At 53.1% G+C, this 17466-nt stretch overlaps 10 protein-coding genes across 10 annotated transcripts; 5 read left to right on the top strand and 5 right to left on the bottom strand.

The window, feature by feature from the left end:
• Positions 1 to 148: 148 nt before the first annotated feature.
• Positions 149 to 1714, bottom strand: ASPSYDRAFT_61999 (uncharacterized protein; the record flags this gene model as incomplete). The annotated part of the gene is made up of 2 exons (XM_040850063.1): positions 149 to 1432; positions 1493 to 1714. The coding sequence occupies 2 exons, from the start codon at positions 1712 to 1714 to the stop codon at positions 149 to 151; spliced, it is 1506 nt and encodes a 501-aa protein (XP_040697162.1).
• A 1524-nt stretch (positions 1715 to 3238) lies between these two features.
• Positions 3239 to 4889, top strand: ASPSYDRAFT_50857 (uncharacterized protein). The gene is made up of 2 exons (XM_040848167.1): positions 3239 to 3576; positions 3645 to 4889. The coding sequence occupies exons 1-2, from the start codon at positions 3378 to 3380 to the stop codon at positions 4688 to 4690; spliced, it is 1245 nt and encodes a 414-aa protein (XP_040697163.1). The 5' UTR covers positions 3239 to 3377; the 3' UTR covers positions 4691 to 4889.
• Positions 4890 to 5019: 130 nt separating this feature from the next.
• Positions 5020 to 6087, bottom strand: ASPSYDRAFT_36301 (uncharacterized protein; the record flags this gene model as incomplete). Its single annotated transcript, XM_040845414.1, has 1 exon — positions 5020 to 6087. The coding sequence occupies one exon, from the start codon at positions 6085 to 6087 to the stop codon at positions 5020 to 5022; it is 1068 nt and encodes a 355-aa protein (XP_040697164.1).
• Positions 6088 to 6779: 692 nt separating this feature from the next.
• On the bottom strand, positions 6780 to 8039 carry ASPSYDRAFT_50860 (NAD(P)-dependent alcohol dehydrogenase). The gene has a single exon (XM_040848168.1). The coding sequence runs from the start codon at positions 7758 to 7760 to the stop codon at positions 6843 to 6845; it is 918 nt and encodes a 305-aa protein (XP_040697165.1). The 5' UTR covers positions 7761 to 8039; the 3' UTR covers positions 6780 to 6842.
• A 261-nt stretch (positions 8040 to 8300) lies between these two features.
• Positions 8301 to 9701, top strand: ASPSYDRAFT_62003 (uncharacterized protein; the record flags this gene model as incomplete). Its single annotated transcript, XM_040850064.1, has 1 exon — positions 8301 to 9701. One exon carries the CDS (start codon positions 8301 to 8303, stop codon positions 9699 to 9701), a length of 1401 nt encoding a protein of 466 aa, XP_040697166.1.
• Positions 9702 to 10027: 326 nt separating this feature from the next.
• Positions 10028 to 11055, top strand: ASPSYDRAFT_62004 (uncharacterized protein; the record flags this gene model as incomplete). The annotated part of the gene is made up of 4 exons (XM_040850065.1): positions 10028 to 10145; positions 10199 to 10309; positions 10354 to 10679; positions 10735 to 11055. 4 exons carry the CDS (start codon positions 10028 to 10030, stop codon positions 11053 to 11055), a joined length of 876 nt encoding a protein of 291 aa, XP_040697167.1.
• Positions 11056 to 11178: 123 nt separating this feature from the next.
• ASPSYDRAFT_94568 (Zn(II)2Cys6 transcription factor) lies at positions 11179 to 13269 on the bottom strand (the record flags this gene model as incomplete). The annotated part of the gene is made up of 7 exons (XM_040852986.1): positions 11179 to 11441; positions 11518 to 11656; positions 11714 to 11780; positions 11829 to 12377; positions 12445 to 12970; positions 13033 to 13187; positions 13241 to 13269. 7 exons carry the CDS (start codon positions 13267 to 13269, stop codon positions 11179 to 11181), a joined length of 1728 nt encoding a protein of 575 aa, XP_040697168.1.
• A 323-nt stretch (positions 13270 to 13592) lies between these two features.
• Positions 13593 to 14339, top strand: ASPSYDRAFT_62005 (uncharacterized protein; the record flags this gene model as incomplete). The annotated part of the gene is made up of 2 exons (XM_040850066.1): positions 13593 to 13653; positions 13702 to 14339. The coding sequence occupies 2 exons, from the start codon at positions 13593 to 13595 to the stop codon at positions 14337 to 14339; spliced, it is 699 nt and encodes a 232-aa protein (XP_040697169.1).
• Positions 14340 to 14660: 321 nt separating this feature from the next.
• ASPSYDRAFT_36307 (uncharacterized protein) lies at positions 14661 to 15433 on the top strand (the record flags this gene model as incomplete). Its single annotated transcript, XM_040845415.1, has 2 exons — positions 14661 to 14877; positions 14934 to 15433. The coding sequence occupies 2 exons, from the start codon at positions 14661 to 14663 to the stop codon at positions 15431 to 15433; spliced, it is 717 nt and encodes a 238-aa protein (XP_040697170.1).
• Positions 15434 to 16229: 796 nt separating this feature from the next.
• ASPSYDRAFT_94571 (class I SAM-dependent methyltransferase) lies at positions 16230 to 17054 on the bottom strand (the record flags this gene model as incomplete). The annotated part of the gene is made up of 1 exon (XM_040852987.1): positions 16230 to 17054. One exon carries the CDS (start codon positions 17052 to 17054, stop codon positions 16230 to 16232), a length of 825 nt encoding a protein of 274 aa, XP_040697171.1.
• Positions 17055 to 17466: the final 412 nt, after the last annotated feature.

The raw sequence follows: 17466 nt of genomic DNA on the forward strand, positions 1-17466 counted from the left end.
TCGACTATCAGATGGGGCCAGATTAAATACGGAGCACGCTATATTATCTGACTAATGCAGGATCTGCGTGAAGAGAGCTACCTAGCTAAGGATATCGTTGCCTAACTTGTATACGAGCGCCTGCGGTTCAGGATATGGACACTGCTTGTCAACACTCCTCTCTGTATTCCACCAACGCCAGCAACTCCTTCTGAATAACAGTCCAAGCACCAGCTCGCGTTCTCGAAGCTAACCACCAGTCCCCGTTTGCAACCTTCCCAAGCACGCGGAGAAAGTTCCTCGACGGAATTCTCGAACAGTGATAGCCATCGTTGATGAAGGAAGGTCTTCCGCGACTATGGGTGCTTACATCTTGAACCAGCGGCCGAACAAGCGCAGCAGAAAAATCCGCCTCGAAATATCGACCTTTATGGTGGTTCGAGCATGGCAGGAATAGTATATTTCCACCCCCAATGAGCGAGGACATTATCGTCGTGAGGGAGTGTGTCTGGATAGATACCAGGGCATCCACTTGCTCTCGCGTCCTATGCGTGATGATGTCTCGTCGCAGCTTAGACGATACATGGGCAAGTCCCTCATCGTCGGCAGCTTCGTGAGCACTAAGCATGGTATTAGCCATAGATGCTGTGTTCCCGACACAAACAGCGCCAGACGGAATCTGGTCCGCGAAGAGGGCTGAGATATTGACGATGTTCATGATCATTATGGGACGAGACGGAGAAACGTTGAGAGCCTTCACGATTGTGCGCGTCCACCAGGAAAGTATTATATCACTTTCACTCACGAACGGTGCTTGGCCTGGTATGGACTTGTCGGCTACCGGTGCCAGACTGGATAGTGTGGCCTCGCGCATTCGGTCCACGCATCGTCCTGGTAATCGGAATGTGTGCTCCTCCTCTTTCCAGTGCCACAGTATGTCGAAAAGCAGGCGAAGAAGGAAAGTAATCACAGCGGGCCAAGAAAAAAGGTGCTCGTAATACACGTAGTTCCTAGCACTGGCCTTTTCCTTCCCTACTTCTGCTAAGGGGTCATGATCCATTGGAATACAGCGAGGGATATCTTGATCTCTGCCACCTACGGCAGCTGCCCAGGCCTTTATGAACGCAGCTCGTGCCATCGCATCGAAGAACGTGTGCAAATGGGTGATGGTGATCAGCGTGGCATCCTGAAACACCACAACATGGATATGCAACTGCGGAATGTCAGAGTAGACCCAGTCTGATATCCAGCGAGGAGACTGCGGGTGACGTAGCAGCGGCGCAAACGCCGCAGGACAGGGATAGAAATGCGTAGAACCATCCCCTGGTCGGGGCAGACGCGATCCCAATATATGGCTCGCAATACCCATGCGGTGTTCAGCAGTCGTAAAGCGAAACGCCGGTCGCGATGCGTCATAGCGCACGGGGAGATGGTACTCGAGATGGCCACTGCGCTGTATCACTGTTTAAACCTTCTATGCTGCATGTTAGATCTATACCGTGTATCCACGTACATTGACCCGCAACCGAGCCCCGAGCTGCCTCCACTCTCCGGTCTCTACCAAACGCGCGAGCCCTGCCTCGAGTTTCGACGGATCCAGCACGTCACTGAACTGCAAGGTGAAGTCGAAACCAATGTAGCGAAAGGAGGGCGTATTGTCCCAGGCCCGTAGCGGAATGATCTTGTCCGTGGACACCGTCTTGGGCTGCTTTCGCCATATTGTTGAGAGAACCATTGCTCGTAGCTAGAAGCAATGTAGTCTATTGGTCTGACTACAGCATAATGAATATGACGGCCGTTGATTGCTTAAATGTGACTGTCCACCCACTGTGTCTGTCCAGGTATCACAGGATTTTCAGACCCTGTGCCAGGACAAGAGCTGCAGTTCCTAAAGGTGTCGGAGTATTTCGAGACCGGTGTACCTGCATATGATCACTCGATAAAGAAAGATCAATATCCACTTCTCGCAGTGGCGAAAGCAACGACCCAGCACCATCATAGGATAATATAACGGTAATTATCGTACCACAGCCGTTGCAGAGAAAGCAAGTAAATGACATAACTCTTGATGAAAATCGGCACATGTCATTAACTCCCACGGTGTCTGAAACCCGCCGTGCTTTTCTAGCCCAGCCGGACTAGGGCTTCTGTACCACAGTAGCGACTCGACCCAGTCACGGTCCCGATTCTGTTTCCAAGTCAACCAGCCCAAAGCCAATGACACAATGCATAAGGCGGATGCCTCGTTGAAGTAGGACAGTACGCACCGCGCATGACCCGCTCTATCGACATGGTCCCATGCGTAGACCCCAGACACGCCCCTTTGCCGTCCGGGGTAGAGTCAGGGTGGTGCATGTCACGGATACTCGCCGTTGATTACTTTTCTCGTCACTAAGTCAGTATCATCAGACTAAATGCCTCCAGGACTCTCCGCAATATCAGGTCACAGACCACTCATGTCAGTGAACGGCTTCTGTTCAGAAATAACTTGCCATATATCCTCGCAAAGCTGATGCCAACGTCATCATGCCCGGGTCCCTAAGCAAGCCAGTATTCACGGTCAAGATACAGCGGTTATTGGCGGTCCCGTATCTACTCGAGAGGACAGCCAAGGGGACCAGAGTCGCACAAGGTAATTGACATCGCGCTGCGTCCCACCCTGGTAAAATGCCTGCTGGGACTTCCAACTACATGATTTTCCTGCCGAATCTAATCTTCGAGCCGGAGTTCGTATTCGCTGGTATGGGAGTATTCCTCATACATACACCGTAGCGTTTAAAGTCTTGTGGGTTTGAACCACTGCAATAGCCTCTGTCACTTTGTTTCCATATGAGATAGCACGCTCGAGAGAGAAAGAAAAGATATTATTTGAGAGCATTCTGTTTAATTTGATATTCTCGTTTATGCATGAAGCTGCCTGCATTCCGAGTCCCGCCAAAGTGAGCAGTCTTGAGCAGTCGGATATGCAAGGGCCACAGGAAATGTAAAGGCCCAGGCTGTCAGATTGGCCAGGGCGTGTTGGGCTGTTATCCAGCCTTCTCTCGTGTAACTTTTCCGGGACTCTCACCAATCTCGTGCGAGAATCAGAATCCTGCATGCATTTCCAAGACGTTAGCTGCAGCGCCAGGCTGGATTGATCCTAGTGCTGGGGCCAGCTGAACTGGAAGGCTGAAGGGCTCCACTCGTCTGCAGTGCTGCACTCGTCAAAGCGTTCGTATTAAACTGTTTGCTTATCCTGCAGTTCCATCGCGCTCTTCGTATTCTGTCGCGGTTGCGAAACGGGGGTTGTTTCTCTCCTCTCCCTGTTGACACCTCCTCTCGGTACTTCATAAATACCAACCACTTCATCCAGCACAACAACAAAAATTGAAATAAAATAATATAATATAATATACAGCATGGCCCCCACACGGCCCCTCCTGACGCTCCTCCAGCGCGACTTCGACCCCGGCGCCCCCGCAGCCAATTTCCGCGACGAATGGACCACGCCCTCGAACTACGCATTCACCATCCTCCTGCTGATCGGTGGCGATATCGTGAATCGCGCCCTGGCACAGTTAGTCGGCGGGTGGCTGACGCCTGTTGCCTTTTCATTCGGTGGGTCTCCTGCTCACAATATGCATGCATTATGCCCGAGGAATAGACTTTGGAGACTGACGATACAGGATGGGTCTCGTATGCAACCGGCGCCGTATGTTCCGCACTAGGCGAGTACAGATTAATGCCCGACGCCGACACAGGATGCTCGCTGATCAACGGGAAGAACGGGTACGTGCGCGGGAACAACAGCTGGGTTCTTGGGCGGATTATGCGCGACTACGACTACTGGATGGACGGGGCGATCCGGGCCAAGACGGACTCGTTGCTCGACGCGCGCTGGAAGTTTGATCAGGCGCGCGAGACGGAGATGTATCCCGACGAGGGGGTGACGGTGCCGCGGCCGAGCCAGGCCGGGCTGGTGGTTAGTATCTATAAGCCGAGTCGGACGCTGCGGTATGGGGTTCCGGGGAAGGATTTGCTGTTCTGGAGTGGGCTGGTGGTTACGGCGGTGCAGCTGGGGATTGCGAGTATACCGGCTGGACTGGATGGGGACTGGGGGGTGTTGATGATTACGGGGGCGGCGACGGCGCTGTGCTATGGGACGGGGGCGTTGACGCAGTGGCGGGTTGAGAAGTGGGCGTGTCGCAGTCTAGATACGCGGAACAAAAAGAACTTTGTCCTGACGAGGGGCAACGGTGCGCAGCATGCTATTGCGATTGTCAGTGATGGGCATGGGCTTGATCTGGAGGATATGGCGACGGGGTTCTCGATGATCGATAAGCCGACGATTACGGTCACAGCACAGCTGCTGACGATCGTCTTGGGCATTGCATGGGTTGTCCTGCTGATTACGGCGTCGGGGGTTGATACTGGGACCTGGTATCTGATTGCAGTTGGGGCGATTGGGATGCTGCAGAATATCTTTGTTGCCGGGTGGAAGAGAACCCCTACAGGCTATGGAGTGCCGCTGGACTTTGTGGAGGTTGTTGGCGAGGTCAAGGTCATGCAGACGCTGATGGAGGTTGAGAAGAAGTACGAGAAGCTGGGGAAGAGCATGCTGGGGACCTTCTTCCCTGGCGACCTGAGGGAGAACGAGGTCAAGCAGTGGGCTGATATTGCAGCACAGTGGAAGGAGAAGAAGGCGCAGGCAGACGACAGGAAGGGAAAGTAACCTGCAAATCTATATATATACACGGTTTTAACCCTAAGTGGCTAGGACTGACGTGCATGGTCATACCAATCCCGTAACTACAGCCAGTTTGCTACTCGGCTCAGTCCAAAACAAAGATGAATACGCAGGCTCATCAACTGCATTGCCAAGTCTTTGGGTCGAGTCGGTGTCGGAGGTATATCAGCCAAGAAGTATCAGGGTGAGACACCATTCCACGTATAGATAGCAGGTGGTTGACAGTAAAACAGCACGTTATGCATACTAACGAGGGCTTAGTGCTATATACATCTGTAACATGCCAAGTAATCAACCAGTCAAGTAACAGCCTCCTAGCAAGTGTCGAGCGTGGCATCGCCGCTGATATCCCAGGTGATGTTCTCACCGCAAGGGTTCTCAACGACACTGACTCCGTTGGCCTCGAGGGATATCGAGACATCGCTGGTAACCTCAAACTCGTCGCGAGCAGAGATGCGAATATCGCCACCGCCACTGACAGTCCCGCCCAGAATCGACACTCCGTAGCAGTTCTCAATGAGAATTGAGTTGTTCTCCGTGTCGGAAATGTCGACGCTTCCAATCTCAACACCCCCAGACTCGGACACACAGAAGACGCCACGGCCTCCGCCCTTTGCGATGACGTTCTCGACGAACACGTTGGTCTCGTAGCTGCCGTCTGCAAGTCGGCCGTTCTGGTTCGCCATACGGAAGGCTGCGTATCCAGTGCCTGTGCCTACATTGTCGGCATCCACGGTGCCGATTTGCGCGTTCGTCGTGGTTTGAATGAGCAGGCCACACTCGCCGACGTCCTTCGCGATGACCTGGTTGATGGTGAGGCCGTCGATGTTCCATGTCTCGACAGCGTGGCTGCCTGCGCCGGTGACGTTGATGACATCCATAGACACATCGCTGTTGGAAGCTTCGTCTCGTTCGAAGCGGATACCGATACCGCCGCTGAGATTCATCGTGATCTCCCCGAGAGAAAGCCCGCTCACGCCGTAGAAGTGCAGGCCAAAGTACGGGCTACCGGTGAGGGTGAGGTATGGGATTTGAACATCCTGTGTGTTCAGCGACCGGATGTTACCCCGGCCACTGTTCTCTTGGACATCGATGGTGCCGCAGCCTTCAAAGATCTTGCCGCTGTCGATGTCAATCACGTTGGTGCCAATCGAGCCGGACGCAATGATTGACAGGCGCTGGCCGGAGCTGATACCGTCCAAACCGGCAGTAATCGCAGCGTAGTAGTCGTCGCCGGAGTAGACCTCGCTTCCACCTACTGAAGCAGTGTAGGCGCCCTCTTCACCGTCGACGGTGGCATCGGGCGAGCCGGAACCGCACTGTGCAGAGACCGTGGCGGCGAGTGCCAGCACTGCCGTGGTAACAAAAGGACTGGAGACCATTTTGGCTGAATAGATGTGAAAAGCTGCGTACCGAAACCTGCAAATTGCCGCAGCAGAGAAAAGATCTTATATACAGCATCTCGGCTGTTTATCCCACACGCCAAGCGGCCGCTGAAACTCCTGGCACTGCAGATCACCAGTCCTGCAGCAAATAAAACCTCCAATCATAGAATGAAGCCCCGTTTAGCCGAGCCAAGTCAGACACTGTCTCCCGGTGAATTGCTCTTTCTGTCGTTCCTCCGCTGGTCCCTTTCTTGGCAGAAGCAGCCTGCGTCCAGACCCTGGTGCAGTGTTTCGTCGGACCCTGTTTTCATTTTTATGTCTGACAGTCTGTCTGGCTTATGGATACACGGAGTCATCTCCGCTTCGGGTCAATCATGCTCCTATACATAGCATCTGCAGGGAAATGATCTCATAACGCTCGCGACTCGGGCTTGTTTATCCCGGATACTCTCGACGAGGCATATGGATCATGAACTACTTCTCCGATTATTAGGGCGGGGCGGTGTTTGCTCGGCGTGGGTTTATCGGAGAATAGTAAACTACTCCTGTAGAGATTCATAGATAAATCATCCAGGAATATGTGTTCTATGAAGATGTGTTAGGGCATTGCCCGAGGGGACTATCACGTCCACTCAAGTTGAAGAAGACAGACAAAGGTATATGTATATAAGCTGAGAGTTGCAGCATCTCTTTATTTTGATCAAACTTATGCATGCGAAAAATATAACATATCCAACTAGTCTGTATCTTCCTTAATTTTGACTCCCGTCAACCTGGATAAGGATTTTGATTCCCTGCCCCTTCCGAGCAGCCTCCCACGCATCAGGGGCCTGGCGAAAGGGGAATATCCTACTGACAAAGCTTTTCAAGGGAATCTTGCCCCGACTGGCAAGGCTGGAGGCCAGCGTGAAATCGCCAAAGCCATACCGGAACGAGCCTCTCACAGTAAGCTCCTTCTCGCTCATCACCACCATGGGGAAGTCGATGATCTTCTTCCCCAGCCCAACCTGGACATACGAGCCTCCTCGTCTGGCCAATGCAATGCCAGTTTGTATGCACGATGTCACCCCAGTTGCTTCGACGACTACATCGACTCCGTCGAGGAGGTCGTGTTGAGCAGCCAGCTCTGCGACGTTTTCTTCCACCGACTTTGCCGTGTCAAATTTATACGTCGACATGCCCAGCTCGGTTGCCGCAAATGCCAGTCGGTCTTCGTTAATATCCACTGCAATGATGCGCCCAGCACCAAACTCCCGTGCCACCGCGCACGAAAGCAACCCGACCGGTCCTGCGCCGAGAACAAGCACATCCTGGCCCGGCTTAAGCTTCGCAAGACGAAGACCATGTACCGCGACAGCAAGAGGCTCCAGGATAACGCCCTCATCGAGCCCTATATGATCAGGGAGCTTGTAGCAGAAATCCCCCGGAAGCCGGAAAAAGGTCGCCAGAGTGCCATGCACAACATCGCCGGGTCCAGGAACTGCGGCGAAGGTCATGTCCAGACACAGGTTATAGTTGCCCGCCAGGCAAAACGAACAGTGGCGACAGGGGTATCCAGGTTCGATTGCCACGCGGTCACCCACGCGGACCTTTGTTACGGCCGAACCAACCCTTTCAACGACGCCAGAGGCTTCATGGCCCAGTGTGACCGGGTGTCCAGGACGGACCATCTCGTTTATGCCCCCGTGCGCCCAGAAATGAACCTAAGGAGGTGAGAAGTGAGCGACACAAGCCAGCATCGACCGGGTCGTGCGAACGAAACGAACTCACATCACTCCCGCATACCCCGGTGTACGCGATGCGAACCAGGACATCTCGCGGGTTGCTTTCGAGCGAGGGGACGGGGATCTCTTCAAAGCGGGCATCGCCTGGGCCGTACAGCAAGCAGGCTTTGTTCGTTTCGGTTGTCATGTTCCGCGACTGTCCAGGGATCAGGTATTGGGAGATGCAGGGCGTATACTCTAGTTTTAACAGTTTATTGTAAGAGACTAAGAGACGAGTTGCTGGAAGCCCCGCCATCTCCAAATGCTGCCGATCTGACGGTCCAGACACGGCCCGTGTGTCATTCTGCACTGTTGGAGCCCTGTTGGAGTCGCGGGGGCTGATCGCCGTGTTCAAGCCTGGGGAAAAGAGCGATGTCATATATAATTCGCCGTGGAAGCTCATGTTCTCCATGTCGCGTGCTCTTCTTCCATCTCATAGCTACCAGAATGAACACACCAACTCCCACCCAACGAACCTGGTATCGCACCACAATCTTCAATGTCTCGGTTGTCGCAGTATGCGCCTTCATCGCGCCGGGACTGTGGGCTGCAATGAACGGTCTCGGGGGCGCAGGATCAGCCGACCCCTACTACGTGAACGCGGCCAACGCGGTCATCTTCTGTCTCCAGGTCGTTGTCTGCGTCTTTGGCAGTTCGCTGATTGCAAAAATCGGCCTGAAGTGGGCCTTTGCAATAGGCATGGTTGGCTTTCCGATCTATGCGTCGAGTGTCTACTGCAATGTCAAGTATAATAATACCTGGTATATCATGCTGGCCTGCGTGATCGATGGCATCTGCTCCGGTATCTTCTGGCTCACCGAGGGCGCCATCGTGCTGGCATATCCTGAGAAACATCGCCGTGGCAAATACCTGGCTTACTGGCTTGCCAGCCGGATTATGGGCCAGATGATCGGTGGCGCTGTCACGCTCGGAGTCAATGCTGGTAATAAGGAAGAGGGCCATATCAGCGTGCAGACATACCTGGTCTTTATATCCATTCAGGCTATCGGCCCCTTCGTCGCCGCGACACTGTCCTCCCCTGAAAAGGTGCAACGTTCAGACCAGTCCAAAGTCAGGGTCAATCTACCTTCGGGCCTCAAAGCAGAGCTGCATGCCATGTGGAAACTGCTGGGACGCACGGAAATCCTCCTTCTCCTGCCCATGATGTTTCAGAGTGTCTTCTCAGAGGCCTTCTTCTCGACATATAACGCGACATATTTCACCGTGCGGTCCCGCGCCTTGTCGTCACTGGTAGCCAGCACTTGTGTGATTATAGCCAACTTCCTGCTGGGATTCTTCCTCGACTGGCGCAGGCTCTCGGTCAACACGCGCGCCATGGCTGCGTTTGTTATAATCTACGCCTTCGAGCTGTCTTTGTACGTGTACGCCATGGTTATAAACAAGGAGTATGAGCGGCAGGAAACGCAGCCGGTCTTTGACTGGACGGATGACGGCTTTGGCCGCGCGGTCTGCGTCTATATCCTGATGCTGGTAGGGTTTAATCTCATGTACGACTATCTCTACTGGCTGATCGGGACGGTTAATCGCGACGGTGGTGATATCATTCGACTGAGTGCAGTGGTCCGTGGGGTTGAAAGTGCCGGGCAGGCAATTTCCTATGGTATTAACTCGATTGACACTTTCTTGCTGTCCAGCGCTGTTGCTGTGAATCTGTCTTTTTTTGCGGCGTGCATTGTTCCATCTGCCTTTGTTATATACCGTGTTGGCATTGTCAACGGGGTCAAGGTACACGACATCCAGCAGGACGAGACGCCGCCGCAGGCATCTGAGGAGGCTGGTGAGGTTTCTCGCGATGTCATGGACGCAGACCTGAAATCAGATGATTAGGTTAATACTGTGTAGCCGTCAATGCAGGCGCTTATTTCTGCAATCTGGAGATTCCTTAACTCCAGTCGGCCGACTGACGGCCCGGCGCAACGCCTGCAAGACTTGAAATATTTCTGCATTTCTTTTGCCTTATTTTATTTCCTGAACTAGCATAGAGCTAATCCACTTGTCCCACCTCCATTATTCGGGGAATCCGGTTGACCGTGCTGACTGGTGACGATGTCCGGTAGTTGCATCTATCCTATATAAATATACGATTCCTCTCTAGTACCAGTAGAACAAGTAAAAGACTCACCCTCTCGCTCTCCAATCCTGCACAACACGCAATGCCTCAGACCAACGACAACGTCCACGCACTCCGGTACCGCGAGGCGAAGCCCTCGCAGGGAGATCCCTCTCGACCCGTCTCGCAGCTCTTCCGTCTCGACGATCGCACCGTCATAAGTAAGTCGCTGCCTACTCAATGCTTTGCACGTTTCTGAACAAATGAAACAAAGTCACCGGCGCCACCGGATTCCTAGGAACGACACTTGCCATCGCGATCTTCGAAAGCGGCGCAGACATCGTCTGCCTCGACCTCCCTCCCACGCCGACGGCCCAAACCTGGAGTGAGTATCAGTATCCTTCTGTAACTACTCTCACACGGAAACAGACGATGTCGAGACCGCCGCATCCAGACACGGACGTCAGCTTTCGTACTACCAGCTAGACGTCACGGATGAAGACGCCGTCGCGCACACATTCGCAACGTTCCTCCCGACCTTACGCTATCCAGTGAAGGGCCTTGTCACCTGTGCTGGGCTGTCTCTTGACGGGCCCTCGTCTGAGTTCCCGGCATCTGCTTTTCGCAAAGTCCTCGACATTAACGTTACGGGTACATTCCTCGTTGCACAGGCCACTGCCCGCGCGATGATCAGTGCAAATACCTCAGGGAGCATGGTCTTTGTTGCGAGTATGAGTGGTTACGGTGCTAACAAGGTACCTAGATATATCTTTTTCTTGACTAATGTTCTGTGTTCATTGATGTTGATAGGGCGTCGATACAGCCGGCTACAACTCATCCAAGGCAGCCGTCCACCAGCTCACGCGCTCGCTGGCGGCGGAATGGGGTTCTAGGGCTGGTCTGCCGCTTATCCGCGTGAACTCGCTATCGCCTGGGTACATTCGCACGGCTGCTACGGCTGGGGCGCTGCAGAAGCCTGGGATGGAGGCTCAGTGGATGGGTGATAATATGTTTTACCGGCTTAGCACTGCGGATGAGTTTCGCGCACCGGTGCTTTTTATGCTTGGGGATGGCAGCAGTTTTATGACTGGGGCTGATTTGAGGGTTGATGGTGGGCACTGTAGCTGGTAACTAAGAAGAGGAAAGAATACGCAGTAGAGATCAATTCCAGCTGGCTTTGAGATCAATCGTGAAATATATTATCTTACTTGGATAAGGCTACTCTAATTAACAATCACAGAAGAATACAAATTGCTAAATGTTGCGTAAGTCAGGCGACGAGTAGCTATCAACCCAGCGCTGAAGGAGGTGGCAGATTTCAACAACTGCATATCGTAGGTCATAGAATTCAATCGGCAACGCCGACTGCAGAACTGGGGTCCGGTGTTCGGCGACAGCTGTACGGATTACAGACTCGAACATCTTCGCCAGAGGCCAGCGACGACTGCAGATGTGTAGGCTGTACGCGAGCGAGTGGAGGTTCACTGAGACGTCTGCGTGCAGGCACTTTGTATGAACTGAAATTGCAGATAAGAATTAACGAATGAATCAAGAGCGAGACAACCAAGAGGCAGAGAATCAAGAGAGCCATACCGATATAGAAACGGGCAGCGGCGAAGATGGGAAGGACGAGACATGGACTGCAGCTCTCCAGCTCGGCCTCTTCCATTCGACGGATCTTGGCTGCCATGTTCTCGCAGGCATACATGCAGCGATGATTAGCATACGGCCACTGAGAAATAAAACAGTCAGTTTGTTTTCGATGCAGACCGAGCTGAAGCTCCCTTACTGGTTCCATTTCTTGTCCCACGCCTTCAGGCAGGGTTGTTTGCGACTGCAGCAATGTAATCACGGCCCTGTCTTGAATTAGCTCATAAAGACTTTCGGGTACTTAAAGGGGGTACATGTTGAGGACGCAGTTCGTCAGAACGATATAGGGTTTCATCTCGGCGCGAGCATCATGAGGGGACTCGGCGTTGATGAGCCGGAATACAGCTGCGACAAATTCCTCGCGCCAGATAGTGAGTCGCTCGTCGAGTCGCTGGGCTGCGCTCTGCCACTCAGGCCCTCCGGCCATATCACCGGTTTGAATCACGCTTTGCTGGAATTGATGCACCGGCGCCAGCTCCACGGTGCATAGGCTGATGCACATGGAGAAGCCGGAGGAGTACTGAAGGTCGTGGAAGGGAACACACTCGCCGAAATGGTCCTGCAAGGCCCATGCAGTATCGCTGCAGGGGAGTGTCGCGCTCAGGGGTGCTGCCGTTGTCGGTGGATAGCTCGGCAGGCCCAAGGCGAAGATGCTGTCCAGCATTTCAATCATCCAGAACGCCCGAAGTCTTTCCTCCTGGTCGATTTTGGTGTCGGAGAGAACTGCATCCAGGGGGCACATCTTGGATGGCTGGACTGTTGCCACGCTAGCGACGGTAGGCAGGCCTAGTTGCTGTGATAGCCTAATATCAACATCAGTAACCGTAATTAGCAGCCTACTACACCGGTAGTCCAACGACAGAAACGCACCGTTTGCACATGGCAGCCAGGTTACTATACTGGATCCATTTGCCTTCGCCCCAGAAAAGAATTGACAAGGTCAGCAAGGCCTGGACAGTGTAAAGGTGCAGTGACCCCATGGCGTTCAGGATAACCTCCTGGCGAAGGCTTTCCGATAAGAATTGCTTGCGCTCCCATGGAATTGCAGGGATGTCCCAGATGGCGACAGCCATGATTGCCTTTTGCAGCAGACCTGGCGCATTTTCTGCCTCTGCAAACGCGCCACTTACAGAAGTGTGGTGCATGATTGGGAACCATGGCTGATATTTCTGCAGCCATACCAGCTGGAGTTCATATGCCAGGGTCGCAGAGTCCATCGCAGTATTCAGTGGACTGCTCGTAGACCCCGCATTCTGGGGATATAACTGGGGGTTTGGCTGGCTCGTAGACGGTGCTGCATGAATTTCATCTGGTTCATCTGTTTCATCTGGAGGTTGCGATGGCTGCGACTGCGACAATCGTCCCAAAACGCCCTCCATCTGCCTTTCCAGCTCCTCTGGAGAGATCAGCACCCGGTCGGGATAGCAGTCCGGTCAGGTAGCAGTCCAGATCACTCACCGACGCGCTTCTCCAGCTGAGAGACGTAGCCGGCTCTCAGCCCAGGCCGATGCTCGCCTGCCTTGTACTGGCAATCGAAGCCATTTTTGCGGCACAATCCGCATTGCGGGCGGCCGCGGTCACAGGCGACCTTGCGGTGGCGGCAGACGAGACACCTAGATCACGCATATTGAGTGAGACGGACGACACAAGTCCGGGCATCACTTACGCCAGCTTTTTCTCAGAATCTGGGGGCATGGTTGTCGGGCAGTGGCGGACCGAAGGCGATGTAGCTTGAGCGCCGTGTCGAGGCCGGCGCCAAAGACGTGGGCCAGGCACCACCGCTTATGGGGTTATCATCGCTGCAGGCCAGCCAGTCTGAGCTAGTCTGACCCTCACAGGCTGTTGGAGACACTCGGCCAGACTGTTGGAGAAGCTGAGCCGGGGTATTCTCCGCGAAGGATCCATCTCCACTGCCGATCTCGCTGCACTTGCAACTGCCGGCATGCCATGTCGATTATTAAATCACAGCGTCTTCCTTGCTGGCTTATGGACAGGACGAGCCATTCTATACTTCCACTATGGTCGCTGCAGGGCTCGAGACCCCGGCCCATGTCGACCGCCTGGCGCACAAGGTCATAGGTAAACCCACTTCCACTCCTCGAAGAATCCCCAACTGACGCCTGCCAGCTCTCAGTAAAAGCAAAGACCAGAGCTCGCGCATTCTGATCGGCGTGTCTGGCATCCCAGGATCAGGCAAGACGACACTCGCCGCGGCGGTGGCTGCACGAGTCAACCAGCTGGCCAACAGCAGCCACGACCTTGCAGTGTGCATTTCAATGGATGGATACCATCTATCCAGAGCTCAGTTGGCCGCGATGCCGGACCCTGCCACTGCGATCCACCGCAGAGGTGCTGCGTTTACGTTCGACGCCGAGGCATTCTACCGCCTGGTGCAGTGCCTGCGAGAACCCCTGACTGCTGCTTCACCCACTGTCTACGCACCGAGCTTTGATCATGCGATCAAAGACCCCGTGCTAGATGATATCCCCATCTCGCCAGCGTCTCGAGTGGTCATTCTCGAGGGCCTTTATCTGAGCCTCGACCGTGAGCCCTGGAGTTCAGCTGCTGCTCTGATGGATGAGTCTTGGTTTGTGCGCGTTGGTCGCGAGATTGCTCGTGCGAGGCTGGTAAAGCGCCATGTCGCGTCGGGTATTGTGCCTGATGCTGCAGCTGCCGAGCATCGAATCTCTAGCACAGACTTTTTGAACGCCGATGACATTGTTAGCAATCGTTTGCCGGTCCACGAAATGGTTCCGGGTAACTGAAAGAGTTGCCTCAAGAGACTTGACTGAGGCAGGTCCCCGACTCCCCGTTGGCTGTCGCTCTCTTCTGATATGGACGGACAGGGTGAGATCAATGCTCTTTCACAGAATGTGTCGGGCGGTGGTAGCCGGCCAATAGGGCTAGAATATCACTGTTATCTCATAGTACTGTATGTATAGATAAGCTACTTATCTCTAATAGATAAATCTATAAGATTTTACCTGCTAAATCAATTGTCAGGTGATCACCCGTGTGCCGCACCAAAAGGCAGCTAATTCTCAGGGCATTCATTCCATTGCCGACCACAATCCAACACCTCCACCATGGCGTACAAAAACTTTGGCCTGACCAAATCGATGGAGTACCTTTCTGGCGATCCGCGGGTTGTCGTCTGGACAACGCTCCAAATCCCTCCCACCAAGGAAATCGATACCAACCACTGGAACGGGCTTTTTCAGCCGTTAGTCCATAGTGTCGGCCACAAGGAAACAGTCTGGGCTAGGGTGCGGGACAATCCTAATGTCGCATTGCTTGCAACATGTAAGAGCCTTCCATTCTCAGTTGAATTCCCAGTAAAATCTAACAACCACCCACAGTATGGTGGACAGCATCTGAACTGCGCGAGTTCGAGGCCTCCCCCTCTGCCCAACTGTGTCAGGAAACTCTCCGCCAGGAAGATATCATCCCTATATCTATTCATAAAACAATCTATCGCGTCGAAAACTGGTTCCCGAATTTAAAGGACTCATTCACCCAAATTTTCTGGGTCTACTTCCCCGCGCCTGTGAACGAATCCTTGCAATCACGGGCGTCCAAACTCGTCGGGATCCGTCCACCAGCCTTAGGGCCTGGCGTTCCTCAAAATAAGCATCGGCAGACACACCTTCCTGTCTTACAATGGGCGACGGAGCCGGAAGTTCTGCGTGGGAAACCAGTCCAGTTACTACTCTGGCCGCATTTCTGGAGTAGTGAGAAGCACGCTGAATGGCGGCATGAACCATATGCTCAGAAGAGGTTTATCGAGCGAATTACAGAGCTGAATCCGGCCGAGTGGAAAGAGGAGATTTATGATTTTACGCAGATTTCCAGGCTCTAAGTATTGGCCTTGCATTTACATACGCGGTAGAATCCGGTTCTCGGCGTGTCTTCAGTGATATTAGTACCCATAAATAAAGATCTGCACTAAACATAGATACTTCCGGGGTCATCTGTTAATCACCACCGAGAATCCGTCTTTCGTCCTTGAACAGGACACCCGAGGTTACTTATCCTCTGACAACTCATCTGCCTAATAAACACCTGGCGATTGGGGCCGTTGTGTGATGGGAGTTGAAGATGATGGGCTCCGGCGGAAACCCACGTTATAATCATGGCGATACTGCAGCGCGAATTTCCGATCTCCACGCCGACACACCATCGAGACAATGAACTTGTAAACATCGATTGCTGTGCCTGCTCCGCCAACAACTTGCGATAGTACTACGTTGGGCCCGCCTATGGCAAATGGAGTCGGAGTCGCGGTCGCCCCATTACGAGCAAGGCTCGCCAGTCACTGGCGGCGAAGCGGTCTTGGGAGAAGTTCTGTTGAGAAGCAACGTACTTTCTGGGACGAATTCACCTTTCGGAGAACATACCTAGTGATATTTTACCCAGGATAACCTACTACATAGGAAGAAAGATCGGTCTACCCTACCATACTACTAATTCCAAGCACTACTCATATTAGCTGATAACTACTAAACTAGCAATCCTATGGGAACTTTGTCAATTCATAGAAATGTACCCATCCCTTTCACTGGCAGCTGGAAGCACTGCAAATGAGACCGGACATGAACTTAAAGATGGTGGGCAGTATGAGCCACACTCATCGCACTGTATCTGAGGGTATCTGGTCACTTCCTCTCTGCACTGATCAACAAAAAATAAGGCCGACGCCTCTCATCCTTCCACTCAGGATGCTGCGCTACATCTTCCAGCGAGGGCACCCAGTCCCTGAACCCCGTCAAAGCAAAGCCGTTCTGCAAGAGAAGCTGGACATATGTTTCCACCGTCCGGTGGTACTTCCTCACCCCGTCAACCCCAAGCCAGCTCGTCACTCGCCACCCTTCGTCGCTGTACCTGTTCAGCGGCCATATCTTGTGTTCCTGGCCGCCTCCCTCTCCTTCTTCCTGAATAGATTTCCAGTCTGGTCCTGGATTAACCGGCGCAGAGCATATCGGGTGTTCAACTGAGAAGACGAACTTGTCGCCCGTTTCCAGCGCGGCGTGGATCTCGCGATAGAGCCGACTCAGATCCTCGATGTAGTGCAGTGTCAGAGAGCTGTAAACCAGATCATACGCCTCTTTTTCTTTCTGCCCACTACTGCTACTGTTGCCGAATGTAATTGACTCAATGTCCGCCACTTCATATTGAATCTCTCTTGTAGGAGATAGATTCATCTCTGCCTCCCTCGCTCGGGAAATCATCTTCGCTGAAATATCCACTCCCTTCACATACGCAGCTCCACTGTCTCGAGCCCATCGCGCGAACCAGCCATACCCGCATCCCAGATCCAGAACGCGTTGTCCTTGTAGAGATTGAGTTAAGCTGTTCCTGAGTACCATGGACCGCAGGTCAGGCCATCCCGGGGCACCTGCTAGACCGAGCTGCGAGCGGGGGAGAGTCCCGTAGGCGGAGAAGAAGGTGGGATTGTCGTAGATGTTTTGGGCTGAAGACATGCTGGTGGTGGTCTCAACTTGAGATGGGGAAGAAAGATTGTGAATACTGAATACGAGAATGAGTCTTGGAGATATTAAGTACATGTTAGGGCTTCCAGATTGGGTCCCCGACTGTGGAGCAATTCTCCACCAACTATTCACTATTCACGTCCTTGCTTAATTAGGGATATAGAGGAGCTTTACCACTTTATGGAAAAAGAAGAACATAAGCAATCGAATACTCTGGATACGACCTTTGAAATCTCAAAATGACAATTCCCGATGCCTTCTCCACGGGGATATTCTCGCTGGTTTTGAACTCAATGGAGTAAATGGTACCAAGATAAGAAACTGTATGCAAAGGACTACGATGTCTGGAAATACTTCAATCCTGACATCGAGGAAGATAAACGACCTAAGCTTCCAGAGCTCC

Source organism: Aspergillus sydowii (assembly GCF_001890705.1).
Source record: "Aspergillus sydowii CBS 593.65 unplaced genomic scaffold ASPSYscaffold_16, whole genome shotgun sequence".
NCBI classification, from domain to species: domain Eukaryota; kingdom Fungi; phylum Ascomycota; class Eurotiomycetes; order Eurotiales; family Aspergillaceae; genus Aspergillus; species Aspergillus sydowii.

Bases quoted from the DNA above. Each gene is read 5' to 3' on its own strand.
- ASPSYDRAFT_50860 (XM_040848168.1), bottom strand. From the start codon at position 7,760: ATGGTCCGTCCTGGACACCCGGTCACACTGGGCCATGAAGCCTCTGGC.
- ASPSYDRAFT_50857 (XM_040848167.1), top strand. From the start codon at position 3,378: ATGGCCCCCACACGGCCCCTCCTGACGCTCCTCCAGCGCGACTTCGAC. The intron at 3,577-3,644 runs GTGGGTCTCCTG...CTGACGATACAG, and splicing joins GCCTGTTGCCTTTTCATTCG to GATGGGTCTCGTATGCAACC.